Raw genomic sequence first — 23,899 nt, 5'->3', positions numbered from 1 at the left:
ATTTGCATCTTGTTTTGAAGCGAAAACATAACATTTTCTAACTGTTGCTCTTGAGGATTCAATAAAGTATGCAGGAAAATGTCAGTAAAACTAGACACATGTGACAACTGCCATTTGGGAGCAGCCACCGTGTTTTCCCCACTCAGGACTTTCACTGCTCAGACACAACTGATCACTGCGTTTCCTGAGGAACTGCTTTTCTAAGAAGCAACAACTGATTAAGCAAGAGGTACCAGTCACGGGCACATGCCTGCACATGGGTGAATTGCTGAAATGAGAAAAACATATGTCTGTTCTAGATAATTAGTGTCCTGGGACGGTTTGGAAACAAGAGGCCCATATAGATCAGACACAGGTACTTCTATCCCTTTAAGATGGACTTTGCACTTTGAATCGCTTGGGGTTTATTTTACAAGGATGGTAGTGAGTGAAGGGAGCTGGGGAGGGGAGACAAACAGAAGGTTCTTAGAAACACAATTCAGTTAAAATAGGAATTTCCAGTGTCATTTTAGAGAGTTTTTCCTTACTATCACTCTACCTCTGATTCTCCTATGATTTATTCCATATGCATAATTCCTTATCCTGCTTTTAAAAATATTCCCTATTTGTGGGAAAGAAAGTTAACTTTTTTTGAACAGTGAGTTTGCCTCTTTACTTTCAGTGCTGAAATTTGCAGATACTCAAAGCATCATAAAATCACATGCAAATTATCAATTTTCACTCCTTTTGCTTCAGGCTTTCCCCCCCCCCCCCCCATGTCCACTCACTGCCTTTGAAGAGACAGAGGGGCATGGGACCCCACAGAGGTCCTGTTTCTGTGGGGCCAAGTCTCAAGAGCACTGGGGAATGGCTGGCTGGGAACACGCTGCACTCAGAGCCACAGAGGTAAATGGTTTTGCTCAGTAATGCCAAGTGCTGCTTTCCTGCTATAATTTTCACATTAATATAAAAGTCACAGAATTAAGTGGTATTAAACAGACCTTTGTCATCCATGCTGTAATCAAAGGCCAGAAAAGTCCATCAGTTAAGCCTGGTGGGGTCCTGAAAGTAACTGGCTGGTGAGCACCAGACTGTCTGCTGAATTCCCTTCATTAAACACTGGATTCCTTAGGTGGTGAACTGCCTAAATCCGAGTATAATGCTTCATGGGGTTTTGCATGAGAAATAAAATCATGGTTGTTTTCTTCAACCAAAACCCGTGTTATCATCTTTGCAAATGGGTAAACTGCTTGACATACAATGTGTCATAAAAAATAAGCCCCCAGTGGCTTCAACTTCCTGCTGTTATGAGCAAATTTGACACATGCCCTTTGCACTTCCCCTGGCAGGGTCTTCATTCTCCCAACAATGTGACACGGACTTGCTAGTGCCTTCACCAGGTCACAGCCAGAGCCTCTTACTAGGTGTCCTCTGTGCTCCATCACACTCGAAACAATGCCACCCCCTGTCTGCTGGGACCTTCCTCTTCCCTCCTCCTCACACCCACTCTCAAAAGTCACAAATATTTCACAGGTCTGCTTGACCCTTCAGCCTGGCAGTCATGAATTTATAATCATGAATGCCTTGCCTTTAAAAACCAAACTGAAGATACACGGTTTAGTTCTCTGTTTTTTTAACCAAGCTGTTGTAAATGTTTTCTCACTAACTGAAAGAGAAACTGTAGTAACTGGTTGAAACTTTAAACAGAGGTTTCTCTTAGCTGCCGCTTTAAGAGAATACTAAGAGGTACTTGCTCTTCTGTATGCTGTGTACTGCTGATTGTGTGGAATGTTCTTTAGGTTTATCATCACACATTGAGACGCCCACAGCCACACAGAAAAAAGAAAGTTGTTCGCTTACCTTTACGACAGCTATAACGATTTTGGAGTCCCCCGCCTGCACAGCTACTGAACTGACTGTTGTCGTAGAAAACTCCACGCCTGGACTTCCTTGGCTGGACATGGTACTTCAGAACCAGACTTTATACTTTGGGCAGCCTTTGTACAGATGTGCGTCTGCTGGTCATTTCAGAAGGCAACCACGGGGGTTACTTGGATTCATTCAGGGGAAGAGCTCAGCTCGCACTGATTACTCTGCCAGAAGGAAAGAACAGGAGGTTAAAAATAGACAACCCATTGAGTTTATCATGAGGCAGAGAGAGAGAGGAGAGCCGGAGAGCATCGCCACACCCCTAGTATGGTAACGCTAAGTGCCTGTTATTTTTGCCATTATCTTAAATGTAGGGGGCAGTTTCTAGCTCTCTTCCTATCAGCTGACGTTTGATAGCAAATGGGAAAAAAATTACATTCTGACAACCCAAATAAATTTTGCCATTGAATCTATACAGTTATAGTGGACTTCGAAACCAGCCAGTCATTGACCTGGATATCAACTTCTCAGGACTTCTGAAGTCTCTTCTATGCAAAGGAAAGCTCCCAAATACACTTTAAAAATAAGTTCTGGCATTTGGTTTTGGGATTAGGCAAGCTACAAAATTGCTTGAAATATATTTTTAGATTAATCTACTTTTCTAAAACTTACTGCCTTTTGTCAAATAGAGTTTTTATGTAATAATCACATTTTCTCAGAGCCTCAGATTTCTTAGGGACATTTAAAAAATATTTCAACAAGCATTTACCAGAAGAAAACCACCATTTCAGAATTTCTTCCTGACTACTGTACTCCACTGAATAGCATTTTTGAACTCAGTTATCACAAATACAAACAAGTAACACACTTTGCTGTTACCTTTTAATGGCAGCAAGAATAACTTTTTGTTTAATTAAAGTTGAACACTATGCATATTTTTCTATAATGCAGTAAAAGATAACATGGTACTTCAGATTTGGGTTTTATTCTCCCATTGCCTCTGCAGGGAAATTATAGACAGCTTTGAATGAGAGCCCAAGACGGGCATATTAATTCTGTTGCTAGAAACTCAGTGTGTCCCAAGTTGTCTGTGGTATTAAACGGCAGCTGTTGGATCCCTGTCAAGAACAGCTGAAAATAACACTGATGTGTGGGTTAGAGGTCAGATGCAAACACATCAGAGATACTGACTCCGATGTTGCCGGAGCCATCAGAAGTCTCTGGGACAAAGCCAGAATGGAGGAGATAGCTAGAAACAGTTAAATGAGTCCGCTCACTGTTAAACCCTTAGCCCAATTTAAAAGCACGTCCAGGTTCAGGGCCAATGTTCAGAAGACTGAGTCGGCACCACTGCTTTGTTTTGCTAAGGTTCATGATCACATTCTTGAGTCAAGGTGGGGGGAAGTGCATTTACATATATTTTGGTATTCGGTGATTATTTTTGTTTTCCAGAGCATGTCATGGCAGCTCCGCAATTGTGTAGCCCTGTCCGAGGGTCTGCTCTCAGCATCTGCCTGCTGCTGCAACAAGAGGAAACCAGTCCTGGATTCTATAAACTTTACCTGATGCCATGAAGGGAGCATTGGGAGCAAGCTCAGGAGACCAGATGCCTAGAGACCATGACCTAGAAAATATTGTAAATGGTATCACTTTATGGGAGGGATGGAGAACTTGCAGAGAACTAACCGAACCTGAGCTCTTTGTTGAGGTTGCCTCAACGTTGCTGGCAGCTTCCTTCTGCTTCAGCAAATCGTTGGTCCAAATAAACCAAAACAAACTGAATGAAACTAGTTTTTAGCTAATTGCCCTCAAGAAAAAAGAAGAGTTGACAACTGTGTCACACCCAAAACTAAAATACTCAAAGAAACATTGCTTAAGTCATTGTGTACATTGCCAATCAGAAAAGCAAACAGCACCCCACACCCAAAACACACAGTGCACTTTCACCCAAAGTTAATCCTATTGTTAAAAACTCAGTAGGTATCACAAATTGCATTAAGGCCCTCAGGAAGCAAAGGGGAACTTTTGGCAGCAAGATGCAAAGACTATGCATGGCTACGAAAAGAGTGGTTATGTCCACAAAGCCCCACTTAAGATGCATGATTGTGTGAAGGGTGTGGAGGGCAGCATGGAATGTGTGGAATTGCAGGTCCGTACCAAGGAAAAAGGAGAAGAGAAATGAAGAGGAGAGAGAACATGGCTGAAAGCCTGATTAGTCCCAGTTAGTGGTGGAGAGGGCGAAGGTTAGCAGGTGGAGGGACTAAGTGAAAAGGAAAAAGGACTCACAGACATGGACAACAGTGTGACAGTTGCTGGGGGTAGGGGTTATAAGAGGATGAAATGGTAATGGAGAAAATATAATAAAGGTTTAAAAAAATTAAAAAAAGAGCAATAAGAATTAAACATATTTAAGACTTTGTTAAAAAATGAATCCAGTTATTCACTAGGATAGTGTGTTTTTATGTTGATGACCTACCTTTCTGTTAACTAGATGAAGCATAAATTTAAGTGGTGACCAATTTTTTTTTTAAATTCAAGTTCTTGGTTTTAAAATCTTCAAAACACTTGAGTCACTTTTCGCCCTCCCCTCCCCTTGCTTTCTATTTTTTTTCCTCTTCAACTTTTTAGCCCTTCCCCTACAGGAGCCCTGCTGTTCAGGCCTCTCCATCCACATCTAACCTTGGCCTGTGATCTTTGTCTGGCATAATATTTAATTATAAACTGCATAATTGACTCTGGCAAGCAGTTTAGAGAATAGTATAAAGTCTATTATACTAAAAAAATCAGTACACTGCAATTAAATGGCTTTTTTAAAAAAGCTTTTTAAGTTAGTTTGTTTATATTCTGCCTCCCCCATCATCAACCAAAAAAAAAAGCCCCAGAAAACAAAACAGAATACCTTATAGGCGTTCTCATATCCTTTGAAGTTTATAGAGGATCTTGCAGAGGATATTAGGCCTTCTATGTTTATACCTCTGGGAAATGCCTGTTTTTATACCAGCTGAATTTTAGTGAAATGTCCTCCATGGGGAATCAAAAAGCTGTACGTGGATTCTGTTGAGTTGCAAATAATACTTTTTCCCCTCATTTTTGTTTATTGTGATAAAATACACATAACAAAAAATTTACCATCTTAACTATTTTTAAGTGTATGATTCGGCAGTGTTAAATACATTCATAATGTTGTGCCGTCACCACCATTCACCTCCATAACTCCTTCAATCTCGTAACACCGAAATTCTACACCTGCTAAAGCACTCTCCACCCCCTCCAGTGCCAAACCTCTGTCAGCCACCATTTCACTTTCTATCTCTGTGATTTTGACTAGTTTAAGCATTTCATATAAGTGGAATCATGCAGCACTTTGGTTTTGCAACTGGCTTATTTCACTTACTATAATGTCCTCAAGGTTCATTATATATATACAGTATGATATAATGTTGTAGCATACGAAGGGATAATTTTCTTCTGGAGGGCAGGTCCCTTATAGTACGGGCTTCCCCCACTAGGTAAATGTTCTAGGAGCTCCCTGTATCATTGTACCGGCTGGCATGGTTGTGAGAGGCTGTGTTTGGCTTTAGTGAATTTTTTTAAAGACTTTCAGCATAACCACCCATTTCACGATGGGTGATTTACAAGTGCACCTATGCACACAGAGTGCTCAGAAGTGTTTTGACTAAAAACAGCATAACCTCCATGCCCCATCCGCCCTATTCACCTAATCTCACCCCATACAACTTTTTTCCTTTTGTTTCCCAGGATGAAAACAGTCCTCAAAGGGAAACATTTGCAGATGTGTAGGAGGTAAAACAAAAAAAGGCAGAAGCACTAAAAGGCATCAAAATTGATGAGTTCAAAAACTGTTTTGAGCAGTGGGAAAAAAATGTCTCAATAGGTGTAGTGCATCAAATGGAGAGCACTTTGAAGGTGACTGAAGTTTAAACATGTAAGAATAAATACACAATATTTAACAAATAAATCCCAGATTTTTTGTGATCTTCCCTCATATGTCCAAATTTCCTTCCTTTTTAAGGCTGAATAACATTTCATTGTATATGAATGTGAGTGTGTATATATGTACATATATGTGTATGTATATACTTTATCTTTGCAGATCATCTCACAGGGTTATTGTCGAAATTAAAAGAGTTGATTCACATGAAGTGCTTAGAAGAGGACCTGACATTTACCAACTTCTATATATGAAGTACAGTACTAGGTGCAAAATTGGTGCTTATAAATATTGGCTGACTTATTGAATCACATTAGTCATACAGCAAAGAAGATGGTTTTAATACAACTCATTCATTCAGTATTTGTTAATGTAATCAATAGCTATTGAGCATTTGCTACATACCAGGCACTTACACAATAGGAGTATACAGTGAGGGAAAGAGATGTCCCAACTCTTGAAAAGGTGACAATTTAAGTGAGAAAAGACACTATAAACAATGAAATAAATATCAAAATAAAAATGTACTGTGATAAAAGCTAAGGAGAAAAATAGCTTTGTAGTTTAAGTGGATGGAAATACAAAAGGTTACATTTAGAATTTGCCAGAGAAATCAGGAAGCACTTTCAAGGTATTTCTATTGAAATACAGAGACTAACAGCAACGATAAACTGACAATGATTATAAACAACAACAAATAATCACACAATATGGCATAGGCAATGCATTAGGGGCTCTGAAGTCAGACTGCCTTAACCTCTTTGTGCCTCAGTTTCCTCATTTAAATTGTAGATAATGAGAATACCAGCATCATATAGGGTTGATGGGAGGATTAAGTAAGATAATATTTGTAAAATACTTATAATAATGACTGACATATAAGTGGTATTCTGATAGTTAAATATTATTATTTCTAAGACGACAATACCTGTTAAGGGATTCCTAAGTCTAATAATAACTGCCACAAAATTTGAAATGAGTTTTAAAAATTAAGTTGAATTAAAACATGGGTGTGGCTTAGTGGACTGAGTACCAGCCTGTGAACCAAAGGGTTACTGGTTTAATTCCCAGTCAGGGCACATGCCTGGGTTGCTGGCCGGGTCCCCAGTAGGGGGCATGCTAGAGGCAACCACACATTTAGGTTTCTCCCCATCTTTCTCCCTCCCTTCCCCTCTCTCTAAAAATAAATAAAAACTTAAAAAAAAAGGTAGGCTACCTGAATGAATGAAATATATTAGAAAGACATAAAATACGCATTACCAGAGAGAAAATAATCTCATTATAGTCAGATGGTAAAAACATTTCAGTGAGTCATCCTTTAATTCTAGAATATCATCTTTACCATTCACGTTAGCCCAGTCTTCTCTAACTTATTCTTTATATCATGTAATACTCCTCCTGGCACCTCTTTGATCTTAGTGAAGACATTCATTTGCTTTGAGGATTATTACCCTTGCAGATTACAAGCATTCTCACTTAATTGCCATCCATAAGTAAACTGAAGCTGCTAAAACAGCCCATTCTAGCCAACAGCTAATTTCCATCCCAGGTATTTATTTGTTCATTCATCAAGTATGGTTAAATATCTACTAAGTGTCAGGCACAGTTCTAGATGCCAGGCACACATCAATAAACAAAACAAAGTTTATCTACTGATGAAGCTTGCTTTCTGGTAGGGGGGACATAATTGATCAGGAAATAAAAAGTACAAAAATAACTATGTCAGGATGGAGTGAGTGTTACCAAGAAGGCAGGTCAAGAGAGAACATAACCAAGGGAAGGAGTCAGGACAGGTCTTCAGAACAGACGAGATTTGAGGAAAGATCAGGATTAAGGTGGAGAGCAAGGCATACAGGGAAGAACATTCCAAGCTGCTGGGCACGCTTGTTATATTTTAGAAGCACTCAGGAGGTCGATGTGGCTGGAGCTCAGTGAAGATTGGGAGAAGAGGACACTGACAGAACAGGAGTCTCTTAGGTGGCGGTGGCTAGTTCATGTAGGGCCTTCTAGGGGCCCGATACCCTGATTCACTGGGACAATCATAGTTTATACCAGTTGTCCTGGCATAATTACTCTTAAGGCCCCTTTCACTCTCAAAATAGTCCCATTTGAATGGCAAATTAGGTGCTAACCCTGCACTTAAGCCAAGGTAGGGACTTTGGATTTTATTTTGAGTGAGATAGGTCACTATTGCAGGGTTGTCATCCAAGGAATGACATCATTTGACTTAACATCATAGGAAAAACTCTGTGGAGAGAGACTGTAGGAGTCAAGAGTGAAAGCAGGAGGTTGGATGAATTCCACAGCACGTAAGCCATAAATGCCAACGTAACGCTCTACTGGGATGTTTCTTTATGGCCACCTACATTTTATTTCAGAAGAGTAACATATCCAAAATATCATGACTCCTTTTAACAGTTAATCTCATATATTTCCTTATAATTAAACATGTTTAATGACATATAAATCCTTAGCCTCTCCATAAGACCTGGGGGCAGAATTAAAAAACAACTTTTATATCCAGCAAATTTCCCTTCTGTAAGTGGTAAGGAAAACAAAACAAAACAAAATTTGGGCAATTTCAAAGAATACTTGGTCAAAGGTCAAAGGTGGCAGTATTTATTATAATTTTAAGTAATGGTTTACCAAGAATAATGTGTTAAATAATATATTTGTTCAATTATTATCTATATTTTTTCTTGAAAATTCTCTATTTAGAGCAATGTACAATCTGGAAAACTGTCAAATGTATGTATAGATAAGTTAAAATAAATGGCAAACGTAGCAATTACTGATTTGGGAAAAGTCCTTTCTGAATGGGAGATACACACACACACACACACACACACACACTTCAAGCTGAAAAATGCTTTTTAAACAATCACTGAAAAGCTTTCATGTACAAAGTTTATTTTTAAATCTTTAACTCACAAGACTTCCTACCTGTGTTCAGCTGTGTGCTTACGCTCCAACGTTGTCGGCTTCTCCTGCCGATATAACTCCTCTTCATAGAACGAAGTGTCCTGAGAGTTACCCTCTAGAAGGTAAGGCCGTTAGATAAGATGACAGGAATCTTTGTCAAGTTGACTTTGGAAAATTAAATTTTCGTTGTCTTCCCTTAGTGTTGCTCAGCTCCAGCTGAGGCTGAGAACTTCCATCCCAGAGTAATCCCTGGGGAGGCCTCAGAGCAGCAGCAGTTCCAGCTGCTTGGAAGCCAGCAGTGACACTGACAGTGGGTTGTCACTTCTCCAAGCAGCTATAATTTTTGTCAAGGAAGAAAAATAGTATAAAACTGAAGGACATAAAAATCAGATACCTGAAACAACATGGTATTATCCATGAATTTTAAGTTAAAAAAAGTTTGTTTAATGAGGTTTTATTAAGAAGCACAGAGACATAAATTACTCATGTGTATATATGTTTGTATAACATACAATGTGTGTAGATATGTTACATACACATAACAACACTCCTTTAGGTCGGGTTATAATGGGCTTTCTCAGTTGCTTGGGGGGTAATGTTTCCTGACTTACAGTTTACTGGCATCGGTTCAACGACAAAGCCATATTTTAGCAGAATTTGACTACAATTATATTTTTAAAAACTTAACTGAGTTCCCCCAAATTTACTGTATAGATGTTGATATCCACACCATCATTACAGGTGAGAACTCCTCTTCTGTGTTCACGCAGAAGCCCCCGCTTTGGGAATCTTCGTTTTTGTTAATATTGTACATCACTCACCCAAGTCACAGAACCCACATGAAAGACAATGATTGCTGAGAATGTCCGGAAGGATAAAAGAAGTTACTAACACCTGCAGGAAAAAAGATATTCATATACTCAGGCTTTCCGAAAAACAGGAAACTAGATGAGAGAAACTCAGAAACCTGGAAATCAAACATGGAAACAAAAGTAGCAGGTCATTTGCGCCCCACCCTACACAACTCACAGCACTGTAAGCAAACTGGTTTCCCAACACAAATACACTCTCATAGAGGACGAGCTTCAAAAGCAAAATCAATTTATTTTATGTTTAGGTTCTGCTCTGGTATGTACCCTGCAATAAGCTACCATAATCAGGGTGAGCTGATAGCCTCACCCCAATGTATGCTGAACACCTACTGTGCGTAGGCCCTAATTTTCTTTGTCAGCACCATCTTCATCAAATCCCTTTCGAGTCGTAAAATTTGTAACCACTTTACCTGGTAGGGCTCTCAACAACTTTGTACTCTAGTCAGGGGAGGACTATTATTTCTGTCATATGAGTTGGGCAATTGAGGCCAGAAAAATTAAGTGGCTTATTCAAGTTCATGTAGTGAGTCATGAACCCGGCCACTTCCATATTGATCTCTTGCTCCAGTGCCTCAGGGAATAAGTTCTATCCTAATGTTAGATCAACATTTTTACAGATGTCTATACAATCTGTCACTCACTCAGTCCACGGGGTTGGGCACTTCCTGGACAGAGCTCTCTGAATCAGAACCCCTAAAAGGCACCCGCACAATACAAAGCTCCATTGCTGTTCTCAGTTTTCCCCATGAGTAAACTAAGGGTAAAATACATATGAAGCACTTTAGCAAGGAGGTTTATAACAAAGGAAATATATCAATCTAAAACATCCTGGAAATGAGAACCCTCTTGAAGAACTTCCAAATCAATGTGAGCAGTCATAATACAGAAGTTTTATACATGGATATAAATTAACATAATAAAACTGCTTTGGGTTTGTGTCATAATTCTTCCTATTTCTTGTTTTGGTTAAAATAAAATCACACTCACAAGGATTTATCATGTAAAAGAATGGAATTCAGTTCTGGTAACATTCACTGAGTGTCCAACCTTTTGGCATCTCTGGGCCACTCTGGAAGAATTGTCTTGGGCCTCACATTAAATACACAAACACTAACAAAAATTGATGAGCAAAAAATGTTTTAAGTACATTTACAATTTTGCATTCAGCCGCATTCATAGCCATCCCGGGTCACATGCAGCCTGCAAGTTGTAGGCTGGACACCGCTGCATAGGATTGTTTAGTGATTTATATAGCCATTTGTATGACTTATGAATTGACATTTACTTTTCCTATACTTTATACACAAAATGAAAGGATCTACTCTTCAAATAACTGTTAAAAATCTATTTTATGTACTTTTAACTTCTCAGGTTTCTAATTCTATTTTCCTAATTCTCCTATCCTTTACACAGGTAAATTTAAATATAAATAATTAAAATAAGATACACCATTCCCTTGGATTTTCGCTTTCCACATGGCTCACTGGTATTTTTTTTTTAGTCTATGGGAAAAATAGCTATATTTAGCATTCATTTTGAAATTTAGCAGTATATTGAATTTTCAATCTACCTTTACTTTCCATTTCATTGGATTGCCAATGGCATATCACAGACTAAACTGTGTTGTAATAATAGGTTTATAATAACAGGCTATATGAAATAGATTTTTAAAGGTGTTTTGGAAAAATATTTAAATTTCTATGGAGAATTTTGAGGATATTTTGAAATATCAAACTTTGGACTTAAAATATTAATACTCCCCTTGTTTTCAGCCTTATTGAGATACAATTGACATTGACATACCGTGTAAATTTCAGGTGTATGTGTTGATTTGATACACACATATGGTAAAATGATTATCAGTAGCATTAGCTAGCACCTCCATCACATCACACAATTATCATTCCTTTTCTGCAGTGAGAATATTTAAGATTTATACATAGAAACTTTCAAATGTATAATACAGAATTATTAACTGTTACCATGCTGTGCATTAGATGCCCTCTAACAGGGTATTTGTACTCTTTGAGCAACATCTCCCCATTGCCCCAGTCTTCTAGTCCTGGTCACCACCATTGTATTGTTTCTGTAAGTTTGGCTCTTTTCAAATTCCACATAAAAGTGACATCATACAATACTTGTCTTTCTCTATCTGATGTATTTCACTTAGCAATAAACATGGGAGTTCAGGCATGTCTTGGAGATCCTTCTTTCTTTTCTTCTGAATATATACCTAGAACGTGAATGCTAGAGCATTTGGTAGTTCTATTTTTAATTTTTTTTAAGGAAACTCCATATTGTTTTCCATAGTGGCTACATCAATTTATATTCGCACCAATGCATAAGGATTCTCTTTTCTCCACATCCTTACCAACTTACCTTTTGTCTTTCTGATAATAGCCAATCTGAGATGGTATCTCATTGTGGTTTTGATTTGCATTGCCCTCATGATTAGTGATGTTGAGCATCTTTTCATGTCCCTGTTAATTATTTGTATGTCTTCTTTGGAAACAATGTTTATTCCATTCCTCTATTTTTAATTGGATTATTTTTGTTATTGATGTTTTTGTTGTCAGATATAAGCTTTGAAAATACTTTCTCATTCTACAGGTTGCCTTTTTATTTTGTTTTTCCTTCTGCTATACGGAAGCATTTTAGTTTGATGTAGTCTTACTTACTGGTTTTTGCTTTTATTTCTTGTTCTTTTCATGCTATATTCAAAAATTGTTGCCAAGACCAATGTCAAGGAGCTTTCCCCCAAGTTTCTTCTGGGTTTCACAGTTATAGTCCTCTGCTTAAGTCTTTAGTCCATGGTGAGTTAATTTTTGTGAGTGGTGTAAAATAGGGACCCAATTTCACTTTTCTGCCTGTGGTCATCCAGTTTTCCCTAAATGCCATTTATTAAAGAGACTTCCCTTTCCCCACTGAGTCTTCTTAGCTTCCCTGCCATGTTTGGTTGACCATATATTTAGCTAGTTATATGTTCTCAACTATGTTCCATTGGTCTATGTGTATGACAGTACCATACTGTTTTGCTTACTATAGTTTTGTAGTACAGTTTGATATCAGGAAGTGTTATGCCTCTGGCTTTGTCCTTTCTTAGGATTGTTTTGGCTATTCAGGGTCTTTTGGCATCATACAAATTTTAGAATTTTTAAAACATTTTTGTGAAAAATGCCATTGGAATTTTGATAAGGATAACTCTGAATGTACAAATGGCTTTGGGTTGTATGGGCACTTTAACAGTATTAATTCTTCCAATCTATGAACAGAAGACATCTTTCCATTTTTGTTTTTGTCTTCAATTTCTTTCATCAGTCTTAGTCTTCAGTGTACTGATCTTTTACCTCCTTGGTTAAACTTATTCCTGTTTTTATTGCTTTTAATATTGTGAAATTGTTTTCCTTTTCAGGTATTTTGTTGGTTTTTAAAAACAACTTGTTTTATATCTTCCAACTTTGCTAAATTTGTTGATTAGTTTTAACAGTTTTGAGATCCTTAGGGTTTTCTACATATAAGATCATATAATCTACAAAGACAGACAATTTTACGTTTCTTTCTGATGTGGATACCTTTAATTATTTTAAAAGGATGAAGAAAGTGATTGCTCTGGCTAGGGCTTCCAGTACGATGCTGAATAAGACTGGTGAGAGTGGGCACCCTTGTCTTGTTCCTGACCTTAGAGGAAGAGCTTTCAATCATCGCTGAGGTATGTTCCTTCTACACCAAATTTGTTGCTTTTTTATCAAGAGAAGTTGTATTTTGTCAAATAATTTTTCTGCATGTCTAGATGGTATGATTTTACCTATCATTTTATCATTATGGTGTACCCCATTTATTAGTTTGTGTAGGTTGAACTATCCTTGCATCCCAGAGGTAAATCCTGCTTGCTCATGATGTGATCCTTCCACTGTTCTGTTGACGTTGGTTTGTTAACATTTTGTGGATTCGGTCTTGGAAAGTTCTATCTCCAGGAGTTAATCTATTTCTTCTAGATTATCCACTTTGTTGGCAATAATTGTTCAGTCATCTCTACAATCCTTTCTACTTCTGTGGTATGAGTTGTAGTGTATCCTTTTTCCTTTCTGATTTTTTTTCTTAGTCTAGCTAAAGGTTTGTCTCTTTTATCTTTTAAAAAAAGTTTAGTTTTGTTGACCTTTTCTATTGTCTTTCTGGTCTCTATTTCATTTATTTCTGCTCTGATCTTTGCTACTTCCTTAATTTTGGGCTTAGTTTTCCTTTTTCTACTACCTTGAGGAAAATTAGGTAGTTTTTTTTTCTTGAGGCATTTATCACTATAAAGGTCCCTCTTAAAACTGCTTTTGCAGTATCCCATAGATTTTGGTGTGTTGTGTTTTCATTTCATTATTTTAATGATTTCCCTTTGATTTCTTTTTTGACTCATTGGTTGTTCAGGACATTCTTCTTCCTAAAGAAGAATCATTTTCTCAGTTGGTAGGTACGTGGACAGAATGGGAGGGTAATTTGGCTGTGTTATCAATTATCCACAGATTACAGACAGATTTGGCTAAGTGGGATCAAAGAGGCCAGGTCAAACAGGTGGTAGAACATGTAAATAAATTGCATGGGTAAATAAGAAATTTGAGTTATTATTGCAATGTGATACACCCTCGTCAATGGCATCCACAGACTGACTGGGCTTGAGTAAGTAACATGGTTAGAACAGAGGGACATTTCAATCAAACCCAAGGATGGAATCAAACTCACTTCTTTAAAAACAAAACCTTAGGATCAAGGAACTGCAAGGAAGCTCTTTGGTTCAGAATGTACACTTAGGATATGAATAGTATTTTATTTAAAACCATTCCTCAGAATTCCGTCTCCTGACTACTTTTGGATTTGCAAATTTTGTAGATTAAAACAAACAGACCAGCTCATGGAGAATTGCAAGGCAGAGGTCTCTTTGAGCTCACACACTCTGTTCTCTCCTGGTTTACTCTGCCAGAATATACACCACCTGTCATGGGCCCCTTGCCTCAATACCATTCACTTCTTCACTTGCCTGGTTGTTATGCAGTCCCCACATGGGGGCTGTGTCTTAATCTGTTAGGTGACACTGAATATTGCCCCTTCTAGATGAAGATGCGTTTAGAGGAGAGTCTTGACATGAAGAGATAGGAGTGTTTACATTTAGAGTGTGAACCCTCAAAAAAAAACTTGTGGTCTTGTTTACTCTCTCCTCTCTTATCATCACGCTTGCATCACTTAAGGAAAAGCCCTCTAAATGGATGAAAGGTAAAAGGCTTGCCAATTTCCAAATTCTGGAAGTTCTCAATTCCTTGTAGCCATTCTGAAGCTGCTATTATAGCATAATATGATTAATTAGGTTGTTTTAAATATAGTCTAATATGCTTCCTCCAACCCAAACTACACATTCACTTTCTAGGTCTTAAAAAAATAAAACTTCTTGGTAAGAACAAAAGAAATTTAACCACTGCCTACTAATTGAGAACCTAATAATTTCTGATAAAAGACAGAAAACTGTACTAGAACAATTAAAATAATATAAAATAAAAAAATTTTTCTGATAATGTAGTACTTAGTGAAAGCTCTGAAATTTGTATGCCAAGCCTGTGAGAAGGTGGGATAGAGGCCGTTGGAGAGGAAAGAAGCCCAAGGGACAGAGTATTTAACCTGTTTTCTAGACTCCAGATTATTTCAGGATAATGAAGTTACATTTTAGCCCTGGCTGGTGTGGCTCAATGGATTGAGTGACAGCCTTCAAGCCAAAGTATTGTCCGTTCGATTCCCAGTCAGAGCACATGTCTGGATTGTGCGCTAAGTCCCCAGTAAGGGGTGCTCGAGAGGCAACCACATATTGATGTTTCTCTCCTTATCTCTCTCCCTTCCCCTCTCTCTAAAAGTAATAAAAAATTTTTTTTAAGTTACATTTCACTTTTAATAAAAGATTTTAGAAAATTTTTGTTGGCACAAACTTAAAAAGTAATGTGACTAGATGCAGAATTCATCAGATTGTTATAGAGACTAGTATGACTTAATTCTCCCTAGGCTTCACGACTAATCTTTATTAACAGAAACTAAACTTAGTATCCAAAGTGATAACATATCAAATAAATACATATCAAAATCTGCTGGCATTAATTATAGTTTTAAACATTTTATTGCATTTACAATGTATAGAACATTATAAGGATTTACAGTAGAAGCCAAATATCCCAGCCCTTAAAAATTGAATAGGAAAGACTGGATGAACCGTACATAAATATCTTTGAACATGAGCATTGGAAACATAAACATTGTTATAACTTTACAGGTTTATACAGGTTAACTGTTATATGTAATAGAACAGGCGAGAAGGGTAAACAGTAAATAAGGAAGTCATTAGGGTGTGAAATAACTATAGCTGAATGGTGCTGGATAAAAAGACAACAGTGAAAATATGACTTGTAAATCCTAAAATGCCCTACAAAAACATAGCTATCCTCTATGCACAACTGTGAGGTAGAATTCTTCCCAGTTTTCTGGTTTCTTTACCACCATTTGGGGGAATCCCCTGTCCAGATGGTTCTCACACTGCTGTACCTGGGACTGACTAGTAGTACACGTTTTTCATTACCTCTTCTGCCCCCATTAAACAGACAAAATCTTTTCTGTTAGATTATCAATCTTATTTTAACTACCGAAAATGGGTGGCAAAAGTTAGTAGCAGAAACAAATCAATGTGGTTTCTTCTGGCAAACATATCACCATGCTTGGGTAAGTGCTTTAATCCCTCAAAAAGGGAAATGAATGTTAAAATTTAAGGTATAGGAACCCCTTGAGGGCTGTTTCGGGCAGACAGGTATTTGCTTCCCTCAAATAATACCAACTGCCAACTGTGAACAATATCAATTCTATCCCAAACCCATTTCTAGTATTTCAAATATGGATCATAAAAAAAGTTTACACCTTTCTACACATCCAAAAATATAGTGATAATCCAACACACATTACAACCACATTGGAAAAAGGTATGGCAGTTTCTTTTAAAACTACCCTATGACACAGAAATTCTAATCCTAGGTATTCACCCAAGAGGAACGAAGTCCTATGTTCACATTAGACTTAGGTTAACAATAATCATAGCAGCTTTATTTATAATTGCCAATACTGGAACAGCCCAGGTATTCATAAATAAGAAAATGGATAAACTGCACTATAGTCATACAATAGAATACTGCACAGCAACAAAAAGGAATGAACTACTAATACACCCTACAACCTGGATAAATCTCCAAAACGTTCTAATTCCAGAATACTACATGCTGTGTGACTCTATTTACACAAAGATCTAGAACAGACAAATCTGATTTATGAATAGAAAAAAGAACAGTGGTTGCCTTTGGGGGCTGAGTGGGGACAAGGGTTGACTAGAAAGAGCCATGTGTGAATTTTCTGATAACATTTTTTATTTTGATAGCACTGTATGCATTTGCCAAAACTCAGTGGATGCATACTTAAGATTTCTGCATTTCACTGTATGCTAACTTTATACAAAAAAAGCATAAGCAGGTATTGAACTCTAGTTAATGATGTGATATGCTTAAGTATTTAGTATGAAGTGTAGGATGTCTGCAATTTAAAATACATCATAAAGTGATCTGAATTGATGAGTTGGATGAACAGATATGTGACAATGTAAGCACAGTTAATGGTAACTAGCATTGGATGGTGACTTTGAAAAAATGTTTATAATAAATAAATAAATAAATAGTTGGTGGGAAAAATCCAGGGTGCAAGCTTACCAAATAATGCTGAGAATTTCATTATTGATCCTATGGCAATATAATCATTAAATTCATCTAATCTGTGTCAATTAAAAAACTTAAGAGCTTGTGAAAGGACATCACTGAGTGTGAAGTAATTAGTTTTCAAATCTCTGCTGGTTCAAAATTGTCAAGTGATATTTCGATCCCTCACACCTTTACAAAATACAATACTGATCATACATTTTAAGCCCATCTGTTGGCTGTGTAGACTAACATAAGAGCTAAGTTGAAGATACAGTCTCAGGAGAAAAATCAAGCTTAGAAACTGTTTTTCCCATGATTTCTAAACTGCAAAAGAACAAGGGTGATCATCAGAAAAGATGTGTAGGTCCAAAACATGATGTGAGGCTTGATTTTAGTGAACAGGCCCCTATGTTCTGAATGAAAGGACATCTAAATCATACTCCTGTCTCTGAGGAATACATTTGGGGACTCTATGGAGATGACATTTTACTCGTAAATACTTCTAACGTGACTCCGGGATTCACTAAGAATGGATTTAGACTTCAACAGACCTTTGTCAGAAACAGTTTTCCATGGGCTTGACTAAAAATCCCTTAACAACACTGCTCTTACCTCTTAGTTGGTAACTATTTTTAGCTATCTCCTAAGAATTTCTCTATCATTATACATAAGCATTATATGTACTGCCCCAGAAGAGTTCTTTTAACAAAACTAATCTTGATTATTTAAAAAATTTACTCACTGCTCTCAAAACATTTAGTCATAGTTCTGACTTTGCTTTGATCTCCAAATCCTTCATGTTCTAGTATAGCCTCTGCCTTTTCTTGAAGCAAACAGACTAGGCTTGTCAAATTTCCAACTTTGAATTAAAACATTAGCCATGCTATTCACCATCAGAGCTGTGAACTTTTTCCATTCTTAAACATGCTGATACCTTTATGCTACCTAATGGAGTAGCCCTAGTTCTATCCATCTTGATTACAGCATCAGTCTTTTTTGTTATGGTCACTGCCAAAGTTTATCAAGATTTCTGTTCTCTAACAGTTCTCTATGGTTTCTCTTCATAACACTAAGGGTGGTCTAAAGTCATGTTTTTACCTAGTTGGATACTTTATAAATATCTTAACAGTTTTGTGTTCTTGTTGCTACAGGTTGGTGCTGACTCACTAAGAACCACAAGTATGACCTCCTTTTACTTACTTACTAATGAAATTGTGCCATGTCCTGCCAATCTCAAAGCAGGTGATACTCCTCATTTGTCTTCCATCTTGCTGCTCTATTATCCTGCCATAAAAAGAGTTAATCTGTCAGATTTAAAAGTCTTGTCATTTACTGGTGAGCTCACCAATTATACCCTTAGAATTTTCAGTACAGGATTCTGAACGTAGGGGAGATGGAGCTTAGGAAGGTGAGCATTAACAATGTGCCATTCTCCCATCACCCCGTGACTGTTGTCTGAGACAAGAACAAAATTAAGGAACACCTTGTTTGCTATTCTGAAAAGATAATTATAGTAATACCTTCCATTTTGGATAACACCTTAGTTTCCAATACATTTTTAAATATGATTGCATTTCATTCATGCTTGATATTATTTGATATGTCTCTAATTTATAGATCCAGAGAAACTGTTTAGCGGTTTTTACCAAGGTCAGTAAATGGCAAAGCCAGATACTGAAGTCAAGTAGTCAAACTCCAAACTCTTCCCATTCACTATAGTTGCTTTAGCTTTTACAATCTGTACCATTCTTGCTATCATTTATGCTTCTTAGCAAAATCTATACTTTTCAGTAGCACATACTAACATCAAATAGTATCAGATGTTAACCCTGCACTTCATTTTGCCTTATCAGTGTATTTGTTACCCTACAGAAGAGTACTTTCCACTCTCAACAGAAACTTTTTATTTTTAGAACTGATAAGTGGTTAAGTTTGCTAATTATGCTAACTGTGTGCAGCTATGTTGCAGCCTACCTTTTTAATCCTAGAGACATTTTCCTTTGAGGGTTTAAGCAAAGATACCTCAATCATGGAAATACTGTCATTGATGATATTTACTGATGTTAGCCTCCTGTACCATTTTTAATAGGCTCATGATGTGGAGGATTGTAGCAACCATACTATGTTTAGTTTTTATTAGTTTTTCTTTTACTATGGTCTTGTAATGCAAAAGTACATAGTAATACTCACTCTGGCAAGGAACTTAGAATGTGGTAGAGAACTCTGAATTCTTTCTCCAAAAGTCGACTGACAGTACAGTGAGATAAGTTCAGCTAATCTCACAATCACACCACTGGTCACAATGGGTTTAAATCATGTAAGTATGGTTTGCTCGGCACTATCAGAACATTGATTGTCATGTTCCTATCAAGCAGTATGCCACCAACTATAATAATAAACTAAATAGCACAACATTTGTCAACTGATGGGGCAATGAAACAAACAACAAACACATTAATACTAGGTAACACTGGGAAGTACTGGCCAATTTAAATGCCTATAAAGTGAGAGAGGTATCCAATCTTCCGCATAGCAAGGAATCTTAGGCCTGAAATCAACATCCTAGCTGGTGGGCCCAGCAGTTTCCTTATCATAAATGTCCCCCTAGCAGAGTAAGGTCATCAACCATGAGGACTGGGAATAAAGCCAATTTTATCTGAGATGAAGTTATCATCTTAACATTTTAATGCTGCTAGGTTAGACGTGTGTCAATAAATGCCCAAACTGTAGATACTGAATTTACATAAGAGCAAATAAATAATAAGGAAAAAAAAGTCCCCCAAACCAAACAAACAAACAAACCACAACAAAACTAGCCCAATTAACACTTCAATAATTCCCTGAGATGGGCTAAAGCAATGTGGAAAGTTGCGGCATATATCAATTAGAAATGATGGTTCTTTCTCCAGTTTCCAGTCAATGTTTTTATTATGCACAAAAAACTTGTAATATCAAACAGATTGCAGTTACCTCCTTCATATGTGCTCTAACTGAACTATGAAAAAATCACATTAGGGAATTGCTGAGTTTTCGTTCATAACTGTACGTGTATATACAGATTTACATACAGAAAGTAGCAGCAAATTTACAAATGAAGAGGAACAATATTTACGTTAAAAGCATATTTTAGCTTCATCTGAAATACTCAAATTACAAATAACATTTCTAGATGTTGTCTTATTTTCTTTTGCTGTAAGCAGGATAGCTTAAGGCATATAAAAACTAACTAATTTGATAAGCAGGTGAGTTGATGGTAGAACTAAGAGTCTCATTACTTATAACCAATCTTTTATTAGCAGAATCTTAATAAAAGCATTTTAACTACTGTGAAATTCAGTAGAATAGTTATTGAGTACAACTGAATAAATTAGCTAATATCGAAGTATCTAAAATACCAAATGACTTCTTTATGAGTAGATTCACTTGTAACTCAGTCCTAACTTTAGAAAATATGCTCAAACCACACACCAGACTACAATATGAGGGATTATTATTAATGCCTATAAAGACCATTCGCATATGGGGGAACTGAGCAACTACTATGCATGAGCAAAAATCTAGGAACACAAGTCCCACAGGATTACTTCCTTCAAAAGAGCTTATGATGTAGCAGGTGAGCACAAACAACTGTAGCATGTGGTTAGCACCATCATGAAGACTAAAGTGAAGAATCATAAAAGTTTACACTCACAGAAGTTAAGCCCTAAAAGACTAAGGATTATCAAATATAGAAAGAACTTCCTGGCTGTTCTCAGAAGCAGTGGTAGCACAAGACAAGAAGGAGCATTTGAATGTTGCCCCCAGATTTTCTGGCATGTCTGACTAGAAAAAAAAGGCTGCACCTATAACCAAAATTGCTCCGAGAGAGGAAGATAAAAATATAAATAACTTCATCTAGGTTGAAAGGACATTGAGATAAAACAGAAACCCTACAGATGGTATTATGAAGACAGAATCTGAGAGAGCACATTTGTAGATATATGTTAAATAGTGATGTGACTGTACTCACAGTTATGGCAGAGGATAGTATCTTCAAGGGAGGAGACATTGTCTGGGAAAGGTTGCTCAATGGTGGAAATGTAGCAGAGACAGAGGAGGATAAGAATGCAGACAGAACAGTCATTCAATGCACTAACTGGGAGCCCATTTAGAGCAGCTTCAGTACAATGCTGTGTAGAACCAGACTGCAAGTTGCTGAGCAATGAGCAATGAGGATGCAGAGGCAACGGATATCGATTTCTCCAAGAAATCTGGCAGTGTGAAGAAGGCTAGAGGAACCAGCGTGTTCAGAGAGCTTTTTTCATTGGAGGATACACGAGCATTTTTGAAGAAGAAAAGGAACTAGCATACAATTCTTTGCATAATTTTATACTGATCACAGACTAAAAAAAATCATTTTTAATCTTTTTCAAAAACATCTTCTGAAATAAAAATTTACACAAAATTATATACATTTACCATTTAAAGTTTATATAAACTTAAAAGCACTAGCATTTTATAAATTTTATTACTAAAAGTTGCAGTTTTTGTATTAGACTACTTCAGAATTTTGCTTCTAGTCTATCATGAGAAATTAAAGTTAACAATTGCTACTTTAGTTTCAGAAAGATAACTGTGATTTAAAGGATCACACGTAAGTAATAATGTGACTTCTTCCCCAGCCCTCCTCCTCCAAAGACAAAGTATCTTGAGGGTAGTTAATAATTTGGATAATATTTTTCAAGTTAAGTAGAGAAAAATTTGAAATAATATTCCATTATTTGTAAGTTCTTAAAGATCTAAATTGTTCTTCACAATTCATTTTTTTCATGACAAAACATGCTTATTATATATACATGCTTACATACAAACTTTCTGGCTAAAACACATGCAACCAACTTGAAAAAACAAATATTAAACCATCCTCACAATCCTAAGAATACCCTTTTTAATAAGGTACTCATGTTTGGAAATAGGATATAACCACCAAATTAAATAAGATGCTTAAAAGAAGCCTTTTATTAAGCACAAACAACTTTTAATACATTATCAGTACAAATAGAAAAATGTCTTTTAATGAGTATGATTATGTCAAAGATCTGAAGGTTTTCTTCATACTGACATGATAAAAATAATCAGTTTTGAAGAATAATTACAAAGTAAAATTTTGAGGACACCACTGTTTACTGATAATCATTTATAGTCTAAATTTGCTGTATCACCTGGGGAGGAAGGGCAACCATTTTTATATAGAGAATTCCCAAACTCTTATTAGCACCATTTAAAGCTTATTATCAGTTGTTAACAAACTGACAGGTCAGGTAAAGCTTTAAAGGAAGTTTTCAGTGCAATGTTTACAGTTCCTTCTTTTAAGATACTTGGAGTCTACGGTCTCGAAGCATGTTAAATAATTATGCCTTGGTAGTTGCAAGGTGTTAACATGTGGAGAGAAATGTGTAATGAAAAGAAAAGAGGCTTATCTTGGCTGTGAAATGTATCTTAATGTATTGTGGCTAATGCTATAGTATGCTGACGACATGCGGGATTATTATGAACGCAGATCTCTGGGAAGCTGGTAGCTATTAGCTCTCTGTGGTCATCATTTCAGGATGTCTCAGCTGCTGCCTTTTGAGACCAACAAGTTTCATCCTGTCTCTGATATGTTCTGCAGTAGAAGCCATGTCACTTGGACTCCCAAAATATTGTTCAGTTCTAAAAAGTCAAAACAGAAAAACCCCATTCAGATTAACACAAATCTACTGACCATATCAAATGCAAATTAAGAAGCAAAAATTACTATAAAAATTATATCTGTGATATAGCAATAGTTCTTTTGTAGACCATACTGTTTATCTTTGAGTAGTAATGCAGTACAAGATACATTTTTTAAAATGGTATAAATTATTGTAAGATCTTGGGAAAAACATATTAGTGACATAGATGTCATATCATGTGTACTCAGAATAATCTTAATAAACCAACAATGCAACCAAGCTATGCAACAATAAACAAAACAATGCAACATTGGAGATATTTTGTTTTTCTATTTTGGGTCCATAGCATACACAAAGTCTGTATGTGTACTTCAGTGCTAAGAGCTATGTACACTAATTGTCTAATACAGTTGGCAAGTAAAATACCTATTGAATGGTAAGGCATCATTTGGGACATTAATAGATAAAATAATTTAATTTTATCCTACTTACAGAGATACTGTATTCAGAGTCACAAAATCTTTTAGAGGTAGAAGAGTTCCCAAAAATTACCTGGTCATGCTCTTCATTTTTTAGATCAGAAAGCTAAGGTCTATAGATCAGAAAGCTAAGGTCTAGAAAATTAAGTAACTTAACTAAGATGACACAGTGGAAAAACTGAGATTTGAATCTGGATCTTCAAGTAGTGAATCCAGAAAGACCATCCATTTAAAAAATACTTTTCCAGGAGAATATTACTGAAGATAAATCTGAATAACTTTACTATCAAACTTTATGTGACACAGATTATCATACAAAATGGAATAACAATTCCAAAGGTTAAAGGTGGTGGTTGTGAAATTTGAATATATAATATTA

General features: G+C 36.6%; 2 protein-coding genes across 4 annotated transcripts in view; both read right to left on the bottom strand.

Annotated features, from left to right (window-relative positions):
• Nucleotides 1–9,177, bottom strand: part of CCDC141 (coiled-coil domain containing 141) — a 168,323-nt gene extending 159,146 nt beyond the window's left edge. Inside the window, exons 1-2 of one of the 3 annotated variants that reach the window (XM_028510931.2) lie at nt 8,744–9,177; nt 1,840–2,072 (exon numbers count right to left, since the gene is read on the bottom strand). In XM_028510931.2, the coding sequence (XP_028366732.1) occupies nt 1,840–1,941 (102 nt within the window). In that variant the 5' untranslated portion in view covers nt 1,942–2,072; nt 8,744–9,177. Of the gene's footprint in view, nt 1–1,839; nt 3,613–8,743 lie in introns of those variants that run through there. The other 2 variants (XR_004902587.1, XM_036023235.1) reach the window with 2 other exon arrangements.
• A 6,540-nt stretch (nt 9,178–15,717) lies between these two features.
• Nucleotides 15,718–23,899, bottom strand: part of SESTD1 (SEC14 and spectrin domain containing 1) — a 97,475-nt gene continuing 89,293 nt past the window's right edge. Inside the window, exon 18 of the mRNA XM_028510940.2 lies at nt 15,718–23,039. Coding sequence (XP_028366741.1) covers nt 22,910–23,039 — 130 coding nt within the window. The 3' untranslated portion in view covers nt 15,718–22,909. The remainder of the gene's footprint in view (nt 23,040–23,899) is intronic.

Source organism: Phyllostomus discolor, chromosome 4, assembly GCF_004126475.2.
Source record: "Phyllostomus discolor isolate MPI-MPIP mPhyDis1 chromosome 4, mPhyDis1.pri.v3, whole genome shotgun sequence".
NCBI classification, from domain to species: Eukaryota; Metazoa; Chordata; class Mammalia; order Chiroptera; family Phyllostomidae; genus Phyllostomus; species Phyllostomus discolor.
The sequence above is the reverse complement of the archived record's forward strand: the minus strand, read 5'-3'. Positions and strand labels throughout refer to the sequence as shown.